General features: G+C 36.6%; 1 protein-coding gene across 1 annotated transcript; it reads right to left on the bottom strand.

The window, feature by feature from the left end:
* Positions 1-1,147: 1,147 nt before the first annotated feature.
* slc37a2 (solute carrier family 37 member 2) lies at positions 1,148-20,009 on the bottom strand. The gene is made up of 18 exons (XM_042499466.1): positions 19,386-20,009; positions 17,425-17,506; positions 15,772-15,862; positions 15,299-15,377; positions 15,078-15,213; positions 12,045-12,121; positions 9,641-9,807; positions 9,035-9,072; positions 8,805-8,954; positions 7,802-7,892; positions 7,635-7,697; positions 7,022-7,107; positions 6,282-6,330; positions 5,897-5,970; positions 5,206-5,284; positions 4,952-5,049; positions 4,713-4,777; positions 1,148-1,442 (listed from the first exon to the last, which is right to left on the bottom strand). Exons 1-18 carry the CDS (start codon positions 19,442-19,444, stop codon positions 1,427-1,429), a joined length of 1,500 nt encoding a protein of 499 aa, XP_042355400.1. The 5' UTR covers positions 19,445-20,009; the 3' UTR covers positions 1,148-1,426.
* Positions 20,010-20,243: the final 234 nt, after the last annotated feature.

The following is a 20,243-nucleotide window of genomic DNA, read 5'->3' as shown; positions in this document are numbered from 1 at the left end:
TAACAGCAGATACTTTGTAAAGTGAAGTTTTTACGGATGTAACTGAAGCTGCCGTGCTGCGATCCTCTGTGAAATCATCTGTCTTTACCTCTTAACTCCAGGGACGCTGTTTAACTTTTAACTCCTGTCATTAAACTGAGGATGGCCACGCGTGTCAGGTCTTTCTTTCTTTTCCTTTTTAAATGGCGCACGGAGTACACAAGAATATTGCTTCCTGTGCTGAGGGCTACCTGAAGGCACCCCCTGAAGACCGTATTTAGAGGTCAAAGGTCAGTGAAGTTAAAATTTGGACGTATTCTTCACAGATAGTCTGAAGCTCTTTTGTAAACTGTGAATATGCAATTTTTTTCTCTTGCACTATTTGCCACCTTATGCACGAGATGGAGCGTGGTCACGTTATTTTAATCCTTCCTCTTTAGCATTTGTAAGTTACACATAAACATTTGATAAAACAATATAATGTGGTTGTAAGCAAATGCAATTATATTTAAGTGCTTGCTAATATCCTGCAGTTGTCGACAGTCACTGTGTATTTACATAGCAGCCTTCACTTTGGCAAGCTAAATAAGTGTTGGTACAGTCGGACAATTAAGAAGCGGTTCTCTACAAAATGAAATATACATATTTTCCCTCATACCTGCAGTGCTGTTTATCAGTCATCTGAAGAGACATTGTTTTGGTTTTGCTTCTGATTTTCAAACAGTCACATGCAACTGACAACAAGCTACCAGGCAAGTTTTTGCCCTTCAAGAGAAATTCAGGGTTCAGTGTTTTACATATGGACGTCTACGACATCAAACCACCAACCCTGGGATTAGACCTTCCACTCTTTGAACAACGTTTTGCTGGATATTCATAATTTCATCCATAAAGTTGGCACAGACGAAAGGTGGAAATAAAAGAACGGGGCGCTGCTGAATTTTTAAACATGATTCAGACCTGAGAAGAGTCTCAACTACTTAAAATCAGCTCTTTCAGTGTTTTCCCAGAATGTTGATCTGAACTATCTCAAAGATAGATCCTGACTCAACACTCATTAAGGACTAAAGACTGTGTAAAATATAAAAAATTAAATAAATAAAACTGACCTGAAATGGTGTGTACTGAGTGGATGCAGTGACTTAAGAAGACAAATTGAGAAAATGAGCAGTATGTACACTTTTAATGATAAAAGAATATTTAAAACAAGTTAGTATGAGCAGATTAGTCATATAAAAGGCGTTGTCTCCATAAAGACATAATTCTCTGATTTACAATAAGAAGAAGGCTTCAATCGTCACTTTAGTGCCCTGAATCTTCCACTGGTGGCTCTGCTGGTTTCCATTACGCATGAACGGAAAGAGGTCGTCCACTTCACACTGAGGTCGGTTTCGGCATTGTTCCTCTGTTTTCTGTGTTTGGGTCCTGGTTTGATTGTGTGAGTGTTTCAGATTTCTTTGAACCTGGAAAAATAAGTGGAGTTAATAAAAGTTACACTGAGTTAAAGAATGACTGACGATGCAATCAAATACAATAATTGTATTCCCTGTTTAAAGGAAAAGTTTGACACCGAGTTATTTGCTGACGTGCAGAGAGTTAGATAAGAATATATCAATAGCGCCCTCATGAGCTGGAGCCAAGAGACTGTTAGCTTAGCATGAAGACTGGAAACAGAGGGAAAAAAACTAGCCTTGCTCTCTCTAAAAATAAAATAAATACATTTTTAAAAACTTGAAAATTAGGGGGAGACATATTATTGCTGATGAAATTAAATTAAAAAGTGCAATACTTTGGCTCCGCTGTGGCTGTGGCTCTCTCTCTGATCCGTTTTCACCAAAGACTGTACGTAAAGACGGACGCCACGCCCTCACTTATCGCTGCTATGCCTAAGTGAAGCTAAAATACTCTGCAAACGGCTGCTGCCATCTTGTGCTGGTGGCGTCATTCAGAGCCAGAGTCTACGTCATGGATGTTTTATAAACGTAGCGGCGATCTCCGGGGTGGGGGAGTTTCCAAAACATCCATCCGACCAATCGCGAGCAGTCCCATTGAACGCAAGCGTGTAGATTACTGTTCACAGCTGTATATCATGGCCGAAATTCCCCTTTTTGTGTAACTGAATAACTCATTAAAACCGAACTTATCATAGAAATGATCAGTTGAACAAACATCAGGGTGATGAGAACTACCCTCAGTGACAGAAACCATCTTTAACTCTAATGATTAAGCATTAATGGATTTATGTATGAAGCGAAAACTAATGTTGCGTCTCTAAATCACACTGGTGGCAGCGCAACAGGGACATATTTAAGCTTCCACACTGCAAATCTAACACTAATGCATATGTGATGGTGTTTTCATGTTATGTGTTACATTAGACGACAATAACGTCGACTGAAAGTTATTTCTTAAAAAAATAAAATAAAATAAAGAGCTCAATCTTTATCAGCTGAAACATTAAGTGATGACCTCATGAATGCATCAGTAGTTAGAAACCAGCAGTACAATATATTATTCTGAAACACACCTTTACTTTTGTTACATTAATTATACTTTGTTTGTCAGAGTATTTTTACACTGTGTTATTGCTACTTTTATTGAAGTAAACAGTTAACACAGGCATGCACTGTAGAAGATGTACACTTTTCAGGGATAAAAATTCACCTTTATTGCTGCTGTACATATTCCTCTGCAGTAATGAAGTAGCATGTTATTTTTCAATGACAGGTTTATGTCCCCACATGTTGTAAATCAAACATTTAAATAACTGAAACTCACTAATGGCTTTCCAAAGTGGTTTTCATGTAATAAATGGAGCTACACAATGACTGCAGCCTCACTTTAACTGCTCACTGTTTCAATCTCTCTCTCCAAATTTTCATTGCAGATGGACGCACTGAAGAAAAGATCCAAAAGTGTTGTATGGGAGTATTACACTCAAACAACACCAGGAGAGGCAGTCTGCAATACATGCAAAGAGAGTGTCAGCATGAGAGGAACTCTAACTTTATAAAACCTCAAGGAGCTATTTTTATTTATTCATTTTTACATTTAAATTTTCACTTGCCGTTATAAAAAAGGTGCTGGGAACTTGCTGTATGTCGACAGTTTCATTTTTGATTAACAATTAGCTAAAGGCATTTAAATAAACTTTTGTGTTGGAGTTTGTTATATTCTAGGGGTCGAACAATATTGTTTTTTCAGAGCCGATATAGATTATTAGTACTTTATGAGACCGATAACCGATATTTTGAACCGGTATATGAAAATATTTATGTCAATATTTAGAATTTGGAATATAACAAACTCAAACACAAAAATTTGTTTAAACGCCTTTAACAAATGTTTAATCAAAACTGACTTTCAACATCAAATACAGCAAGTTCCCAGCAACTTTTTTTTAAATCAAGTTCAGTGAAAATTTAAATAATAAATGATTAAATAAAAAAAGCTGCCTGAGGTTTTACAAAGTAAAAGTTCCTCCCATGCTGACACTTTCTTTGTATTTATTAACTTATTAATTTCATTGGCAATCATTAAAATAAAGTACCAATACAGATGATTAGCAAAATGCCAAATATCAGCCCTAATAATCTGCCAGGCCGATAGACCCCCTTTTTTTTTAGATTGTAAATATTAACAGAAAGATTTTCATTTTAATTGTCAATGCATATCGGTGCCAAATATGGGCTATTTGTCTAATCAACTGCTACTAATCGGTATCGGCCCTGAAAAACTTATATCAGTCGACCCCTATTAAAAATAACTAATTAACAGGTCATATATCAATTGATTGACCCATATAAAAATGACGAGAAATGTAAAATGATAATATGTGGGTTTATGGGGAGTTACACAGTGTAACTATTTATGGTATTTATGGTTATACTGGTCTTATGATTTATGTTTTGTTTTGTTTTTTTAGATTTCATGACTGTAAGATTTATGGTTTAGCTTTTTATTGAGCTAGGATGCCTTCTGTCTTCTCTACTTTAAACTTATTTTCATACATTTGAATTGTATGGACATGTCCTTTCACACCTGTTGGCCTGTTTTATGATCACTCTTGTCTATTTTTGTTAAACTCAGTGCATATAATTTCCTTACTGTGAAGCACTTTGTGTGAATGGTGCTATAATAAGTTAACTCTTACTCCTAGTTCTTGATGAATAACAGCTGATTAGATATAACATGTTGATTAGTGAGCTTTAAACGTGATGGTAGACAGATTTTTGTTACCTTTGGGCAGAGCCAGGCCAGCTGTTTCCCCGTGCCTCCAGTCTTTATGTTAACATAAACTAATTGCGTCCTGACTTGAGCGCTGTATTCTTAATGCACAGACGTAAGTAGCATTGTTCTTCTCATCTACTCTCTGCAGGACAGGGATTTCCCAAAATGCTGAGCAAGTATTTTAAAGACTAATTGGCAAACTAATCTATCAGCATCTTGACTCTTCTTTCTAATAGTAAAACAGGAAATGGAGACTATTATTTTAATGTGAATGACTTTTCTTGCCATGGGTTTTTATTGTAAACCATCCTTACTGGCTGTTTTAAAACATGCTTTCACAGATATGCTGTTTTTCTAATAGTTTGCTTCTCTGGCCTCCTGGTCAGGGTTAAAAAAATACACTGTTAAACTCAAGAGACTTCCTGACATTATTGTAAATAAAGGTTAAGTAAAAAAAAAAAATCTGATAAATTTTAAATGAATGACAACAGTCTGATACTCACCCCCTAACTCGGGGCGTACGTCCACACCATCCCTGAGCTTCTTTATACACAAGCCTGGACAAAAACTGAAGACAATCAAACAATGTGTCAGTCAATGTTGTTATAAAACTACAGAAACATCTTTATCAGTCACAATAATTCAATTATCCAAAGCATGAGAGAAAAAGATTCAAAATTTGAAGCACTGCTGTGTAAAGAGATTAAAGATATCAGTGAGTAGAGAAAGGCTCGTCTCTGACCAGGCAGGCCAAGACGTCGGCAGAGATCAGCATGTAGAAGACGTTGTTCCAGCCAGTGGGAGAGATCACACCAGCTAACAGCGGACCCACCGCAGCTCCTACAGAGAACACGCAGACAGCATCAGCACGTGCAAATACAAGTGTTTCTTTAAGAGGAAAAAACAAGCAGTTTCAACCTTTTTTTAGACTTCTAATATAACAAATGATGATTAGAGGAGCTTTAAAAGAGTCATGTAAAGTAACTTCATACATACCAACTGAACCAGTGCCGTCAATAATCGCTGTCACCGTTGACAACGCCCTGGAGTTTCCTCTCAGACTCTCATGTGTTCCCTGTTACAACACAGTGTTGAGATACTAAGATCTTTCACTTGATTAAAAGCAGCAATACCACTGTGTATAAATACACTGTTAGAAGTTAAAGTCCAGCTTTAATCAAAGTATAAAAGCATAAGTTTTACAAGTAAAAACACTTTTAATGCAGAGTGGCCCATTTCAGATTAATACTGTGTAATATTGCTGATGCATTTATTTCTTCATAATTTTGATGTTGGGAGAGGTGGAGCTCTTTCTAAATTATCTATACACTGCTGTGTAGCTTAACCGATAATAATACATTATAATTTAATAGTTAATCTATATTTATTAATCTAATTTTGCAAAGTAACTTCAATTATCAAATCAATGCCCTGCAGTAAAAATTACAATCTTTGACTCCAAAATGAAGTGAAGTAGTAGTATGATGAATTGTAAAAAGGAATTACTCAAGTACAAGTACATGTAAATTCAACCTCAAAAAGTACAGTGCTTTATGAATGTAAATGTTTATGTTATTATATGTCATCAGGATCATAGAATCTGTGTTAATTTCACAACAGACTTGTTTTTATTGAACGATTTGTTAACAGGCGGCAGAGACTTTTCCCATGATGCCTCAGGTCTTACCAGGTCAGCAGATACAGCAGTAGTGATGAGGGCGTACGGTCCGTTCACTAGACCTCCACACACCAGCAGCATACCTACATATGGAAAAAAACTGTTAATAATGAATCTACTTCAGAACTATTTTTATACACTGTGTGTAAATTAACTCTCGCAAGCAGATCATGATCCAACACTGACCAAAATATCAAAGGCATAAAAGCAAATTGACTTGTTACTCTTCATATTTCCACAAAAGTTTAACACCATGAGAAACCCTTATCCAAGTAAGTATTTTCCATAAAGTAAGTTTTTGTTTTTTTTTTTTTTTAAACTTTGGCTCATTCTAGCAGGAAAAAAACAAAACCTTCCAAGAAATTAAAACCAGAAATACAGTAAAGAGTCTTACCGACTGTAGTACCAATGCTGCTCTGTCCGATGTAATTATAGAGGAAAAGCTGGAACAAAAACAAAATAAACAATCAGCAGACATCAGAATCAGCTTTAATGACCAGGTACACACACTAACTTTGTGTTGCATTGCCTGCCTGTGTTTTAGTGCACATGATCATATTGTTAACCCATACCTGCATGTTTTTACATTTTATTAAGGGTCTACGTAATCACTCTTGTATTTTATCTCTGCTTCTGTCTGTTGCTGTTTCTTGTTGCTGCTCTACATGTCTGCATGTTATGCTTAGTTGTGTGTTGTTGCTTCATGCTGCGTGTGTGGCTTTTTGTGCTATATATTGTTGCTGTGCTATTGTTTTGTACTGGTGTTCTGCTGTTTCTGTGTGGGAGTTCCTGCTTGTGGTAGCTGTTGCTGTCGTTACGGTGTCCTGCTGCCGTTGTTATGTGAATTTTATCATTTAAAGGACTAAAGTTGAAAATTAGCCTGATGGTTTACACTGGCACATTTACAGAAATGTTGATTAATGTGTGTTGTCCTCATAAATAAAATAAATAAAATGAAATAACAGCGACGTCCACATATAAAACATACTGTATTACTGGTTTTAGTTTAGCCTCATCCTTTCAACATGTGTAGGCTAATCTTTGGAATAAAGCCACTGGTTAAAAGGGTGATTGTGCAAATATGTAAACAAAAGTGCTGTCGTTAAATAATTAGATTTATTAGATGACACTCACCATTGGACCAGCAGCGAGCAGCATGACGCAGCAAGTTGTTGCTCTTCCACCAATGTAGTCGGACACAAGGCCCGCCGTGATGCCTCCTGCAGACACACGAGATTCAAGTCACATCGTGTTTTCCTGGCAGCACTGTGATGATGTTTATCTGTCTGACTATTTTAACTCTGCTGTTTTCTATTTGCAGCCCGACCAAAAATTGAACTGCAGAGATGTATTTGCATTGTATAATTAGTATCTGACATATTTCCTTCTATATCTTCAAGCACTGGGCAATATTTTTTTAATATATTTTTGACCAAATACCTGGATATCAGTATTGTAAGGATATTTAAGGGTTGACTTCTGATGCTGTCACAAAATAAAGATAAATTGATAAATAATTGATAAACAATCATCAGTAATGTGGATATGACTAAGTGGGTTTGGATAAATTATAGAACAATCTGGTAAATTAAGAAAATAACATCACTTTACTGTAATTCTGCCTTTGAAACCAGGAAAAGTCAACATTTATAATCAACATCCTAATTTCTTTCCACATAAACTTGTTGAAAAATACAAGCTTGTTAGATTAAGTGATATTACTGATGAGTCGAGGCTCACCGCTTACCCACAATTCCTCCTACATCAAATAGTGTGGACAAGTCTCCCGCGTCTTTGGCATCAAAATGTGCTGAAAATGACAAACAAAATCCACGTTAACTTAAAAAAAAAGACTTACAATGTTACATGTATGATGTTATAAAACGATAAAACAAAAAGCATGTGTTTACTGACCAACATTTGAGATGTAGAGAGGAAGCCAGTAAAGGAAAGTGTAGCTGACCAGCTTGGCGAACAGCAGGCAGAGAGAAAACTCCACCACTCCCTGTGTGAGACACAAAAACACTGTGAAAACCACAGCAGGAGCTTTTCATCACCTCAAAATGTTTCCATTATCACAGTACTGTAATTCACAATCAACTGCGAGACAGAAAAACACCATGAAAACCACCACAGGAGCCTTTCATCACCTCAAAATTCACATTCAATGCACAAAACTATTTAACGCCATGTGTGATGTGACAGGAAGCTGGGTATCATGCATCAAATGTCGACAGTATGATACCTTAAATTCAACAGTGATATATAAGCTCTTATAAAGAATTTTAAACGTGTTTAATTTTGCCTCATTACAAAGTATTGTAATCAATGTGACAGTGAGTGAGCCAACACTCACAATATCAGGACACTTACACTGAAGCAGCCAGTGTAATTCAGCCATCAGTTACATTTATCATTTATTTTTTTGAGATTTTTTTTACATGTCACAAAGTCAGAATAGAAGAAGGGTGCAGCTGCTTTCAGGAAACTCTTTCTGCAGGTCTAATGCCTCAAAGAATTAAAAAGCAGAGTTTGAATTTAAAGTACTTGATTGAATTAAATTTTGTAAATCTGTTTTTTCTAATCAGAAAACCTGCTCTGTGTTCATTTTTTTCTGACCCTAACAACTGTCAAATTGTTCTGTCAAAATTTTATTTTGTAGAAAAATGAAACAATCAGTGTCTTTCCTGATGCCGCCACCAGAGGGTGACAAAAAAAGAAATTAAAATAATTCAAATCCTTCACACAACAGCTGCGTACCTTTCAAGATGCACAAATTCTGAATATAAAATATACTGTTATCTTTTTTTGTTATGAATGAATAATGCTTTAAAATAGTACGTAGTACGTAGCCTGTCTAAAACTAACTGAATCCAAACAAGACTTTTGATGGTTAAAAGCAGTCGTCTCCACTCACAGGTATACTAAGAGCCCCGCAGAAGCTGATGGCCTGTGCGTGCTCCTCAACGACCTCCACAGGCTCTGTGGTGATGGCACCATTAACGGTTCTGTCAGCATGGGACGAGTTATGCAGGAGGGGCTCCGTCTCTCCATTCTCCTCTTCGCTCTGACGCACACATGCATGATGAGTTCAAGAGGTCCCGTTTTGTGTGAAAACGAAAGATGAATATTTGTGTTTTAACTTACGTGGTGCTGAGGGGGACTGCAGTTGACGTCTTCAGGTTCTGCATAAGAGAGAGGGAAAGATACAAGTGAAAACTAAAAGCAAACATTCAAGTTTGACAAGATATATTAAGCAAGACAAAATACAACATGTAAATATGTCACATTTTTCAGCCTCCACCCTTAATGTTAACACTAAACATGTCTCACAACTGACTCTATAGTGAGGACTGAAACTAATAATCGATCATTTATCTAAGAAAGGGATGAATCAACTGATCAATCTGTAGATTCAGGGTTAATAACTCAGGAAAAATGTCAAACATTTGTTGTTTTTTTCTGTTTTATATCAAAGTATTTATCTGAAGGGTTTAGATTGATTGTTAAAAAAAACAAAAAACAATCCATACATTGATCAACAATAAAAACTGGATCAGACCAGTAATGGTACTCAACTCAGTTAAAGATTTGCTAAACCCCCCCCAAAAAATACAAAAACTCTTCAGATTTACACCAATCATGGAGCTGTCATATTTTTCATTCAAAACCGTAAATTTGTAATCTAAACTCTGTCCAAGATTAATGCTTTGTATTTTGGTGTTTGTGTTTTTCTGATGAACAGACACATACTCTCAACCAGGAAGAAGAAGCACAGGATCCCTGTGGAGGCGATGATGAGTCCAGGGACGATGAAGGACATTCCCCACGCAGAGGACACAAAGACTCCTGCGATGAGGGAGCCCAAGATGTTTCCCACTGAGGTGTGTGAGTTCCACACACCCATGATGAAGCCACGCCTGATGATCAAAACATAAGCACACAAAAGGTAATGAGTACGTCCTTTCAAACCGCGGCGCTTATTTTGAAATCCGGTTGCATCTCACACATAAGGACAAACAGGAGCGTTTCTTCTCTCTAATCTCAAACATGCACACACTAAAGGATCTGAAAATAATGGCGCATCGTGCCAAATGTCGTGCCAAATGCTTCCTTTGAATTAATGATAGCAAGGTTAAATAGTGACAAAGGGTAATTTGATCAGGTTTGGGAACATTTTTTAAATGATATAAACGGTGGAAATAGGTCCCTCTAATATGTGAGGGTAGAAAGACTCTTATGTATTTATTTTATCATTCTTTATTTAATTAACATCACTCAAAGGGACACAATTTCTAGTATGTAACAAATGATGATATGCTCTGTTATATTTGTGCACTGAGATATGTATGACATTGCTGTTGTTTGTATGTAGTGGTTTTTTAAAGATGGCTGTACTGTTTATATTGAAGTTGTTTTTGTATTTATATGACGTTTGATTAATTCAGAGACTTAAATAAAAACTGAAGTGACAAAGAACGATTGTCGTGCCAGAATCTCTACAGGATATAACATATATGGAGACGTCAATAGCAAAAATGCATAGTGCCAAACAACCATCTGTGTCAGCCAGGGTTTCTTTTACTGACAAAGTGAGGGATCTCATGTGCACGACCACTGAGTTATAGACCCTGTGCGTCTCATGTCATTTTATTTATTTACAAAATTTTTATTGTTAATTTTACTTTTCATTAAGTTTGTTATTTTTCTTTTCTTCCTTTCATTTATCTATTTTTTCTACATCTCATTTTCCCTCATAATTTCTTTATGGAGGTGAAGGGTACTGTTGTGTATTTGCGTGTTTGCTGTTTGTTCTACATATTAAAAAATAAAAGATGATAAAATAAGATTGTTGTGCCAGAGGGAGCATGAATTAACAACCTAACTTGATCTCATGGAGAAGCAGATGTAACCAAAACAGAGACTGAAGTTCTGCGACTGCTCTCTGTAACGTTAACAATGCTTTAAATTCAGAAAAACAAAGGCAGAATGGCTAGAATGGTCACTGTTGCTTGGCAACACCGTCAGCTGCTCTGTATTAATCTTAACCGTAATTATCCAGATTTTAGATCCTAAATATCAAATCAGTTTGAAATGATCACGGCGGCCACAATGAGCCTGTGAGCAGTTCAGAAGGTTAAGATAATCTGGGTTGAACATTAAAACCGACTGTGGCCCCTCACGGGATTTGTCCCAGATTGTCAGGAGAGGTGAATCAGGGATAAATCAGCTCAAAACTCCTGTAGTCTGAGCCCTGCTTTAAAACAACCTTTATCATGTCTCATATTCTCATACATGTTTGAGGATGCAGATTTTATGCCATTCCTTTGATCGTCGGTCGTCGGTCATGTTAAAAACTACATTTTGGGAAATATTGATATTTGCTCTCTTTGTGATAATTCCTGAGCCAGTTTCAACAGTGCTGACTGTAGACTGTTTCTGATGTTTGAGGAAGAGTTTTGCTATAGCAACACGTTGCCTGTAACCTGTCTGGGAAATTTTTGCGCACTCGACACTGAAACAGGAACCTGATCCTCTTAAAATCTGCACACTTTTTGATGCCAAGCGTTCAGTTTCTTTTAGTAATGACTGCTGATTTCTTCTGTTCCTACTGAAGTGTTGCTCAGAGGGATCTTTGGCTCTTTCTGCCCTTTCAGTTTTCAGTCTAGTTGTAAAGCATTTTGTTTTCCATGTAGAAAACTAACCCTTCATAACAAATGATTTCTGTTTGTAAAGAGGAATTTTTACAAACAAAAAGCATAAAAAATCATTCTATTTTATTTTATTTATTCATTTTTAATGTATTCCATTTCTGACCCTGAAAACTGACAATGGCAATGACAATGTTTTTCATTTTTCATTCTTAAATTTCAAGATGGAAATCAAATTATAATTTGTTTTTTGTTTTTTTCAAGGAAAAACTCAAAGACCAAAACACACATGGACCTGAGCAGCAGTGTGTGTATATAAGGGGCAGTTTAGATTTATGATTGAAAGGATTTGCTGCTTGTGGTCTGAGATAAATCACAGCCTGAGTCTCACTGTGCTGTCAAAACGTGACAAATGTTCATGTGTGAGTCAGCCAGCTTAAAAAAAAAACACTACTGCTGCATCGTCAGCAGGATTGTGCTGCTGATGCACATCGCTCAGTACTCACTTCCCCTTTCCGAACCAGTTGCCAACACAAGCCACCACTGCTGGCCATCCGGTGGTCTGCATCAGCCCGTTCATGACCTGCAGAGTGAAGCAAAAAGCATTAAAGCCTCTTAACGCTGGTACAAACTCTACATAATGAGGAGAATAAGAGGAGAGCAGTGAGCACACCATTCCTACACCTTAACATTCCCACACCAAACCTACACAAGCTCACACACACTTCTGCAGTCATATGATGCAGCTGTGAGTCATGTGATGTGTGTGAGGAAAGCCTGACTAAGCCACCGTGAGATCTCTGCATTTTTTCAAGGAAAGAGATGATAAATAAGGTCTATTACTGACCCCCAGAGCTCAGAGGTCACACCTGTAATGGGGTAAAAGGATTATTAGTCAGTACAATAAACCTGTGATTTCTTGATAGCCACATGTAGGAGCTTTGGTCTTAAAAAAAATTTCACGTTCTCTATGTTGAATTTTTATCTGTCTTAAATCAAGGAAGACTGTTATTTTCCCTTAAAGTGTCATTATAAATTAAATGAGTTTAAAGTGGGTCAACAGGTCTATAGGCCTTTAATCCATAGGTTAATATTTAGAGCATGAGTACTATTTCTAATTATAGTTTCCTTTGAGTTTTGAATTTACTTGTGGAATTTGACTCCAGGGAGGGTAACATGACGTGAGGCTCATCTGATTCCTCAGAGCTACTTTTGCATTCATGAGCTAACGACAAACTAAGGAACAGAACTGTACATGCACCGTAACAGCTGACTTTTTCTTCAGTTTAGTGCCGTTTTAAAAGTATTTTCATTTTCCAGTGATGAACTGAAGTTCATTAGCACAATATTAATTATAATTTCAGTCATTGATCAAGAAAACATTCACTGATTCTGGTCAAGATCTTTGAGGTTTTGGCTAAGACAGCTAACTCTGGGAAATTATGACAGGCATTTTTTTCTTTTTCTTACAATTTTCTGACATTTTAGAGACTAAAAATGAAAATAATAGTTAGTTGCAGCTTAAATATATGGGAAGAGAAAGTAGCTTGAGTCCAAAACTGGTGTATCCATTTGTTTCTACGGTTAACCAACTCTTGCACACCTAAAATCTGATTGTGGGGGCTGATGTGTGGTTATTATTGGTTGATGGGACTTTTTAAAAAAGACTGAAGTGAAACAAAACTCTTGACAATACCTTAACTTGCACTGAGGCAACAAGCATTTCCTACAGAGTCCAGCAACTTATGAAACCTGACTGTCAGCATGGCTGAACAGGTCAGCAATAAACATCTAATTTCTTCCCTGTTTCTCCCCTGATGTGAGTTTGTTGTGTGCAGTAGTTCTGCCTGCCAAAGTCTGTCAAAGTCATTGTTCATAGCTGTTCAAGTGTCATATATCTTTACTCTGTTTGAAGGTTAATGTCTAAGTGTAAACAAAGAGTTGTACAACAACAGAAACGCACAAGACAGGATGCAAACCTACTCCCAAATTGGGCAGATAATTTGGTACACAAACTAACAGCGTTAAAGGAATAGTTTAACATTTTGGGAAAAATTTGCTTTTTTTCAGAGAGAGAAATGAGATCTCTGCACAAACAATCATTTTAAGTGGCGTTATGTGCTGTGTCTTTTTTGTAACGAATAATAGTTATCCATCTATGCAGAACTCCTGCAGTGTCTCCAGCCATACTGTGGCTCGCCAGATATGGTCAGTGAGCACAGCTGTTGGTCTCTGCAGAGGCATGATAGCACCAAAACTGTTATCCCGCTAAAGCTGTACACAGTGTCCAACTGTTCTTCCCCAAGAAATTTTTCCAATCAGCAACTTCCTCTAAAACCACAAAGTATCCTTAGATGACTGTCTGTTTGTGTACAGCTTAAACAAACAAGAAACAAGTTTTGCTACTATGGAGAGAGCCAGACTAGTCTGCTTCTAAGCCTAGTAGTACTAATAGATCTACGGAAAAACTTCTTAAATCTATAACTCTTTAAATGAATAAATTAGTGAATAATGTTTATCGTCCAAAAATTACAGGTCAGGTCTCTAACCAAACCCCACCCAATAGCCTAATTTACGGTATGGAGCTTAACTCTTTGACATATTTTCCACAGGAAAAAAAGGGTCACACTATACTTTTCTTCTTTCGAAACGCATCTGGTAAATGTTGCTATGTCGTGGACATCATATTGTGTCACACAATGTGATTGGTTGTGGTACAAACATCCCTGTGTTGATAGTACTTTTTAATCCACACCAACTCCAACCTGCTCGTGGGCTCGCTGCCTACAAAAGCAGCTGGACAAACTGTCTTCACCAGCCTGACTGATAGCATTTACTGAACCCAAGTTTTCATGTCAGCACTATGGAAAGAAATCAATAGTGTTTGCATTTATTGATTTACTGATTTAATTTCCCAGCCCACCAAAGCAAGTGAGGGGAATCTGCTGCTCGCAGAAAGACTGGGAGCTGATTAATCAATTAAAAACAAGGTGAACAAGTTAAAAAACTATACAGCTGTGTGATTTAAACAGCTATCTGTGCACATTATGCTTCACTAAACACAACTGAAATAGACTCTGATCTTAAATCCGTATGTGGAGGAATACGGCGGGCGAGGAGCCATTCTTGACTAGTGCCAATGTTCTCATAATGTGTGTATAATTTAACAAGTTTACAAGAAAAGTCATATTTTAGTACTATCTACTTGAATCAGAAAACATTTAATTCACACAGATTTAATTACATCATCAATCGAGTCTTGTGATTGGTTTGCTCGCTCCATATAAAAGTGTCTTTTGTCCAATGGATGTAACCTTTTACGTGTTTGTCCCTGCAATGTTACTGCCTTCATTCACAGTTCAGTAGTATCAGCATTTTTTGTGAAATGTTACGAGGTCTTGAGGTGGGAAATTGACGGTACAGATTTCCCTGAATCTTAATCCCTGCTCCCATTCACACGTTACGCCACATGTATAGACTGCATGTGTGTAAGGGGCTTTAGTGATGGTGTGTGTGTGTGTGTGTGTGTGTGTGTTTACCTGAACGAAGGCGTAGTACCCTAATGAGTGGATGTCCCAGTAGTAACCAAGGCCAAACAGACATGTGAACAATCCACTCATGAGCATCCCAAAACTAAGATAGTACCGCAGAGGCAGGCGCTCTCCAAATATCCCACTGTGGATACAAGGCATGATTATGACTTCACATAGCACACACACACACACACACACACAGAGAAAGATCTGCAGAACATACACACCTGAAGAACATGCCGATGGCGTAAGCAACCAGGAAGGAGTTATCCAAGACCCCAAACAGCGTCTTGTAGTTCTCCTGGTCTAGAGAGACGACACAGACAACACTCTAAGCTTCATCCATATAATCGTTTTGTTTTCTAGATGTTTTGTCAACAAGTAAGAGTTGTGCAGCATCAAGAGCCCTTAACAGCTTCACACCCAACAACACTTGAAATTGCATGATATAAATGAACCGTGTGATGTGTGAACAGAACCTGTGCCTTAATGAAAAGCATTCATATACCAGACAGTAGCTTCATATCCTACATGCTGAGGACAACATCGTTCATTCTCAGTTACCAATATTTAGCATAGATAGTGTTGACGATGCCTTGGAGCTTTAACACATTCTTTTTTTGTTTTGCCACGTTAAATAAATAAAAAAAAATTATCTGTAAGTGCCAGTTATCTGTTTGTTTTTGCAACATTTACTTACCAAAAGGCGCCCAATCACACCAAGTCTCATTGTTGGTTATGTTGAGGTCTGCTGGCCGAATGACTGTGGAGCAGTTTTTGTGCAGCTCACTCTGAGAATCAGGCAGAAACACATAAAACTGAGCAGACGAAACAACTCAGCTAAAACTGTCAGTACTAGATATGTTTAGATGTTGGTATTATTACACAGGAGTTACAGGAACTTGTGAGTGCAGACATATGAGTAATTTTGTGTCTTTTTAACACACATTTCCTTGCCTTTTATTATATTAAACATGCCCACTTTGACATCAAATTATCTGTCTGTTGATTTTGAATGTAGTTGTTTTTTTAAAACTGAATCTTAAGATATCAAATGCCTTTTCAGCATCTTACGGGTTATCTACGGATGAAGAGCTTTTGATATCACAAGCATGAATAATGTGTGGGAGTCTTCTGGTATCATCTGTAGCATTGTCTGACAAAATCAGTTTGATCATTATGGATAAAAAAGAGAAAATAGTGGGTCCAGAAGATTTACCTTTAGCTGTATGTATGTAGAGCATTCAAAGTGGAATTTACCTGTTTTTGGGAGTAAAGAACTGAATGCAAGATGTGAAATACGTGAAAATAATGCTTTCTTAAACGGGGATGGAAATCACGAGGCCCCACGATCCAACATTATCAGGATCCTTGACTGACGATAAAATATTACTGTGATTTTTAACGTTTTGTGATATGCTGAGTATTACGAAAACATATTTTGCCACTGTTTACCTTTTTCAACTGCAAATTATGTCCCCAATTTTTTAAAAAATCTGTTTTGCCAAATACGATAAAGTTTTTAGTCTGTCCATCTCACTTCAAACATATTTACTGCAGCAAAATGTATATAGTGGACTGAAAAAGCAACTGATTTCATTATTCTAGAAGGCAACCAAAATTTAATTTGTATTTATATAAGAAATGATATTTGGCATCTGCATATCAATACAATATCACCACATAAAGTATTGCCACACTATGCTGTGTCAACTTTTTCGCCTCCACTATTATTAAACGATGTATGATGTATGTGGTGGCATGTCAAAAACATGTTCATTTATTTAACTAATTTAACCTAATAAACCTCTAATGTATCTGGAGGGAGTTCTGGTAAATTTGCATCAGACAGAAATTCGTCACTTGCAGCTGCATCTGAGTTATTTTTCGAGTTAACATTTTTTTTAAATGAGTCTAAAGTGAGTGTTGACTTCTGCCGCCTCTGTGGCTGTGTGCTATCTGCTGTTCTAAATTAACCTTGAGATCCAAATAACAAACGGCTTGAAAGGGCATTAATATTTTGTCTAATAAGAAATGGTTTCATACATTTATTCATCTCCCCTCTGATCCTCTCATATTCCTAAATAACAAAAGGAGGAGACTTGACAGTAAGATTCAGTACTTAAAATTAGTTGCTGTTTTGTTTTTTCTGCCACTAAAACCTCTGCTTCACTTAGCTAAAACAACTCAACAAACTCAAGACAGAGATTTTTTATCTTTTTCATCAATTCCAAATTTATATGAAGGGGCTCCTGAGAACATCTTTACGTGCAGCTTTTTGACCCATGACCCACACTTGACAAGTTCCTGCAAAAACTGCAGATAAAAAAAGGAATTGAGTTGTCCCAGTCACCTTAACAATGCTGATAGGTTTCCGTGACAGATGGTAGGCCGTGTAGAAGAGGAAGGTGAGGAAAAGAATGAAACCGCGGTACCTACAAAAGAGAGAAAAAAAGATGTAGTGGCAAAGTCTCTCTGATAGGACAGTAGATATTTATAGTGAATCTTCTTTATTTTGTACATTGCAAGCACAATGAGACATAAGAAAAACTAAGAGAAAAACTGAAATCTTTACTTGTTAGTTTTTTTTAAAAAAACTCTTGCTACCATAAATCAATCCTTAACATAAATAAAAATGCCTAAGAATTACAGCTTTCTGCTGTTAATAAACTATAAAAACATGTTAGAAACAGATTACGATTTGATATACCTTTACAAGTACTTTATTTCTACAATATTGAGGTATTTACATTTTATTACTACTTTATAGGGAGATTGTACTGTTTGATCCAATAAACCTACAAGATTGTTCTATTATGAATTTGATAAATGTCACGAAAATAGGATTTATTGCAAGGCTGTTGTATTCATTTGCATTAGATTGTACAGGTGTACCTAACAGACAGGTAGATTAGTGTTTATGGCACATCAAGGTTAAATGGCTCCATAACATTAGCCTTCTTCAGCTCTTCATTATGTTTTTATCACATACACTAGAAACATGGCATTGCACTGTGACATACGAGTTTTCAATTAACATGCACCACTCATTACTATGAAGTTACTTGAGTATTTTGCAACTGACAGACTGTAAAAAATTGCTACAAGTAAAAGCCCTGCTTTGAAAATGGTACTTGCATAAAAGTAAGTATAATCAGGAAAATGTACTTCAAGCATTAAAAGTACCCAATGCAGAAAAATCTAAAAGAACACATAAACACACACACCTCCAAAGTATTTTAAAAAAGTAACAAAAAAAACACACACACACCCAAAAACCTTAAAAATTATTAAAATAAGAAGAGCAAAAAACACCCCAAACTCAAAATTATTAAAAAAAAGGATTTTGATGATAACTCTTCTTATGATTTCTATGTAAAATATCTTAATTTGTAAGGTAACTAAAGCCATTGGATAAATGTGTAAAAAATACAATGTTTCTTTCTGAAATGTATAAGTGTAAGTAAAAGTAGCATGAAAATAAAATACTCAAGTACATGTACTTCAAATTTATACTTAAGTACGGTGCTTGAATAAATGAACTTTTGTAATATTTCAATACTATAAATGTATATATAATATACTATATACTATAAATGTATATATATCTGTGTGTGTGTATATATATATATATATATATATATATATATATATATATATATATATATATACACATATATACATATATATATATATATACATATATATATATATACATATATATATATATATATATCTTTTAACTGGTAGGAATTATCTAACTGCTGGGGTATCAGGGTCTTGATTAGTGTAAAATCAATAAAAAAGAGTAATAATCACCACAGCGTGATATTAGAAACCCAGATGTTACTAGAATAGGGTGAATCTAGTCTTTAACCAAATTTCTTAAATTTTTCATTTGTCGATGACTGTTTAATTAGTTACAGGTCAAATCTGTGTCGAGAAGGCAGGAAGCTCAAAAATGCAGATTTTCTAATGGAGTTTGGCGTGGCTCTTAATTGTCACATGAGAAACCAAAAGTACCCGGTGTATACTATATACTATATATATATACTATAAATATAAAAACAAGCAGCAGTTATGAGTTTATAACAGATAGGGTATAGAAAACAAGTTAATTATACGGGTGCGTTGGGTTATATAGCCTCAAATAGCCTACAAATTCTCAGAATGTGTTTATTGATGAGGTTAAGACAATCATTTACAGCGGGGCTGATAACACACACACACACACACATGAAACTAGACTAGCGGGTGTAATGAGGATGTTATTAACTGGCTGTTTGATGAACAAAAGGGACAATGGAAACTTACCAACTATCTCGAGAGAAGGCAGTAATAAGTCGTATCCCGGGAGCCAGAGACGACTTCATTTTTCCGATGAAAACGGTGTCAAAGTTTACCAGAGAGAGTTAAATCCCGGGCATGTCCTCGGAGGGCTGTTCCCGGTAAAGAGGCACTGCTGGACGGTTTGTAGCTGGCTAACGTCGGTTGTATAACCGGGTTATTAACGGGTTGTAACGGTTAAAAGCGCGTCGGAGAGTTAGCTATTAAAAAAAACACACTTGTTTCGTGCTACTTAAAACACGAAGCCTCTTTAAAAAACGAATAAATTAAGGCACATGTGTAATTTAGACGCCAGCTGCTAACTACAGGAATAAAGCGGCAGTCTGGGAGCTTCCTGGTGGGAGAAAGAGTCCGTAAACATCCAGCAGGTCTCCATACTGAGCGGCTTTGAGTTTATATCCACCGGGTCCGGAGAGCCAGCCTACCTCTGTGCAGCTCTGATACACACATTAAAGACCAAAAGGGCGTTTGTTTCGTTAAAAAAAAAAAAAAAAAATATTATTAGCCCAAGTGTGTTATTCCATAAGATTTTCCAGACGGAGCCTCCCGGCGGCCATGTGACCCTCGGCTCCTCTGACGTCACGGCAAACAGGAAGCAGCTGAGAGGAGCAGCAGCTGATCCTCCATTGATTCCCAACATGGGGGTCGTGGCCCCTTCAGTGGGTCGCAAGATGATTAACTTGACGATGCTGATGAGTGCGTGAGTATCTCAACAGAGAGCAGTCCATTTAAAATGTGTCTCATGTAGGAAGATATTATTGTTATTCAGTTGTTGATATCAACAATTAACAGTTCTATTAGTGAGAATAGAGGTGTAGATATCAT

This window comes from Plectropomus leopardus, chromosome 13 (genome assembly GCF_008729295.1).
Source record: "Plectropomus leopardus isolate mb chromosome 13, YSFRI_Pleo_2.0, whole genome shotgun sequence".
NCBI lineage: Eukaryota > Metazoa > Chordata > Actinopteri > Perciformes > Serranidae > Plectropomus > Plectropomus leopardus.
This window is presented reverse-complemented; position numbering and strand designations above follow the sequence as displayed.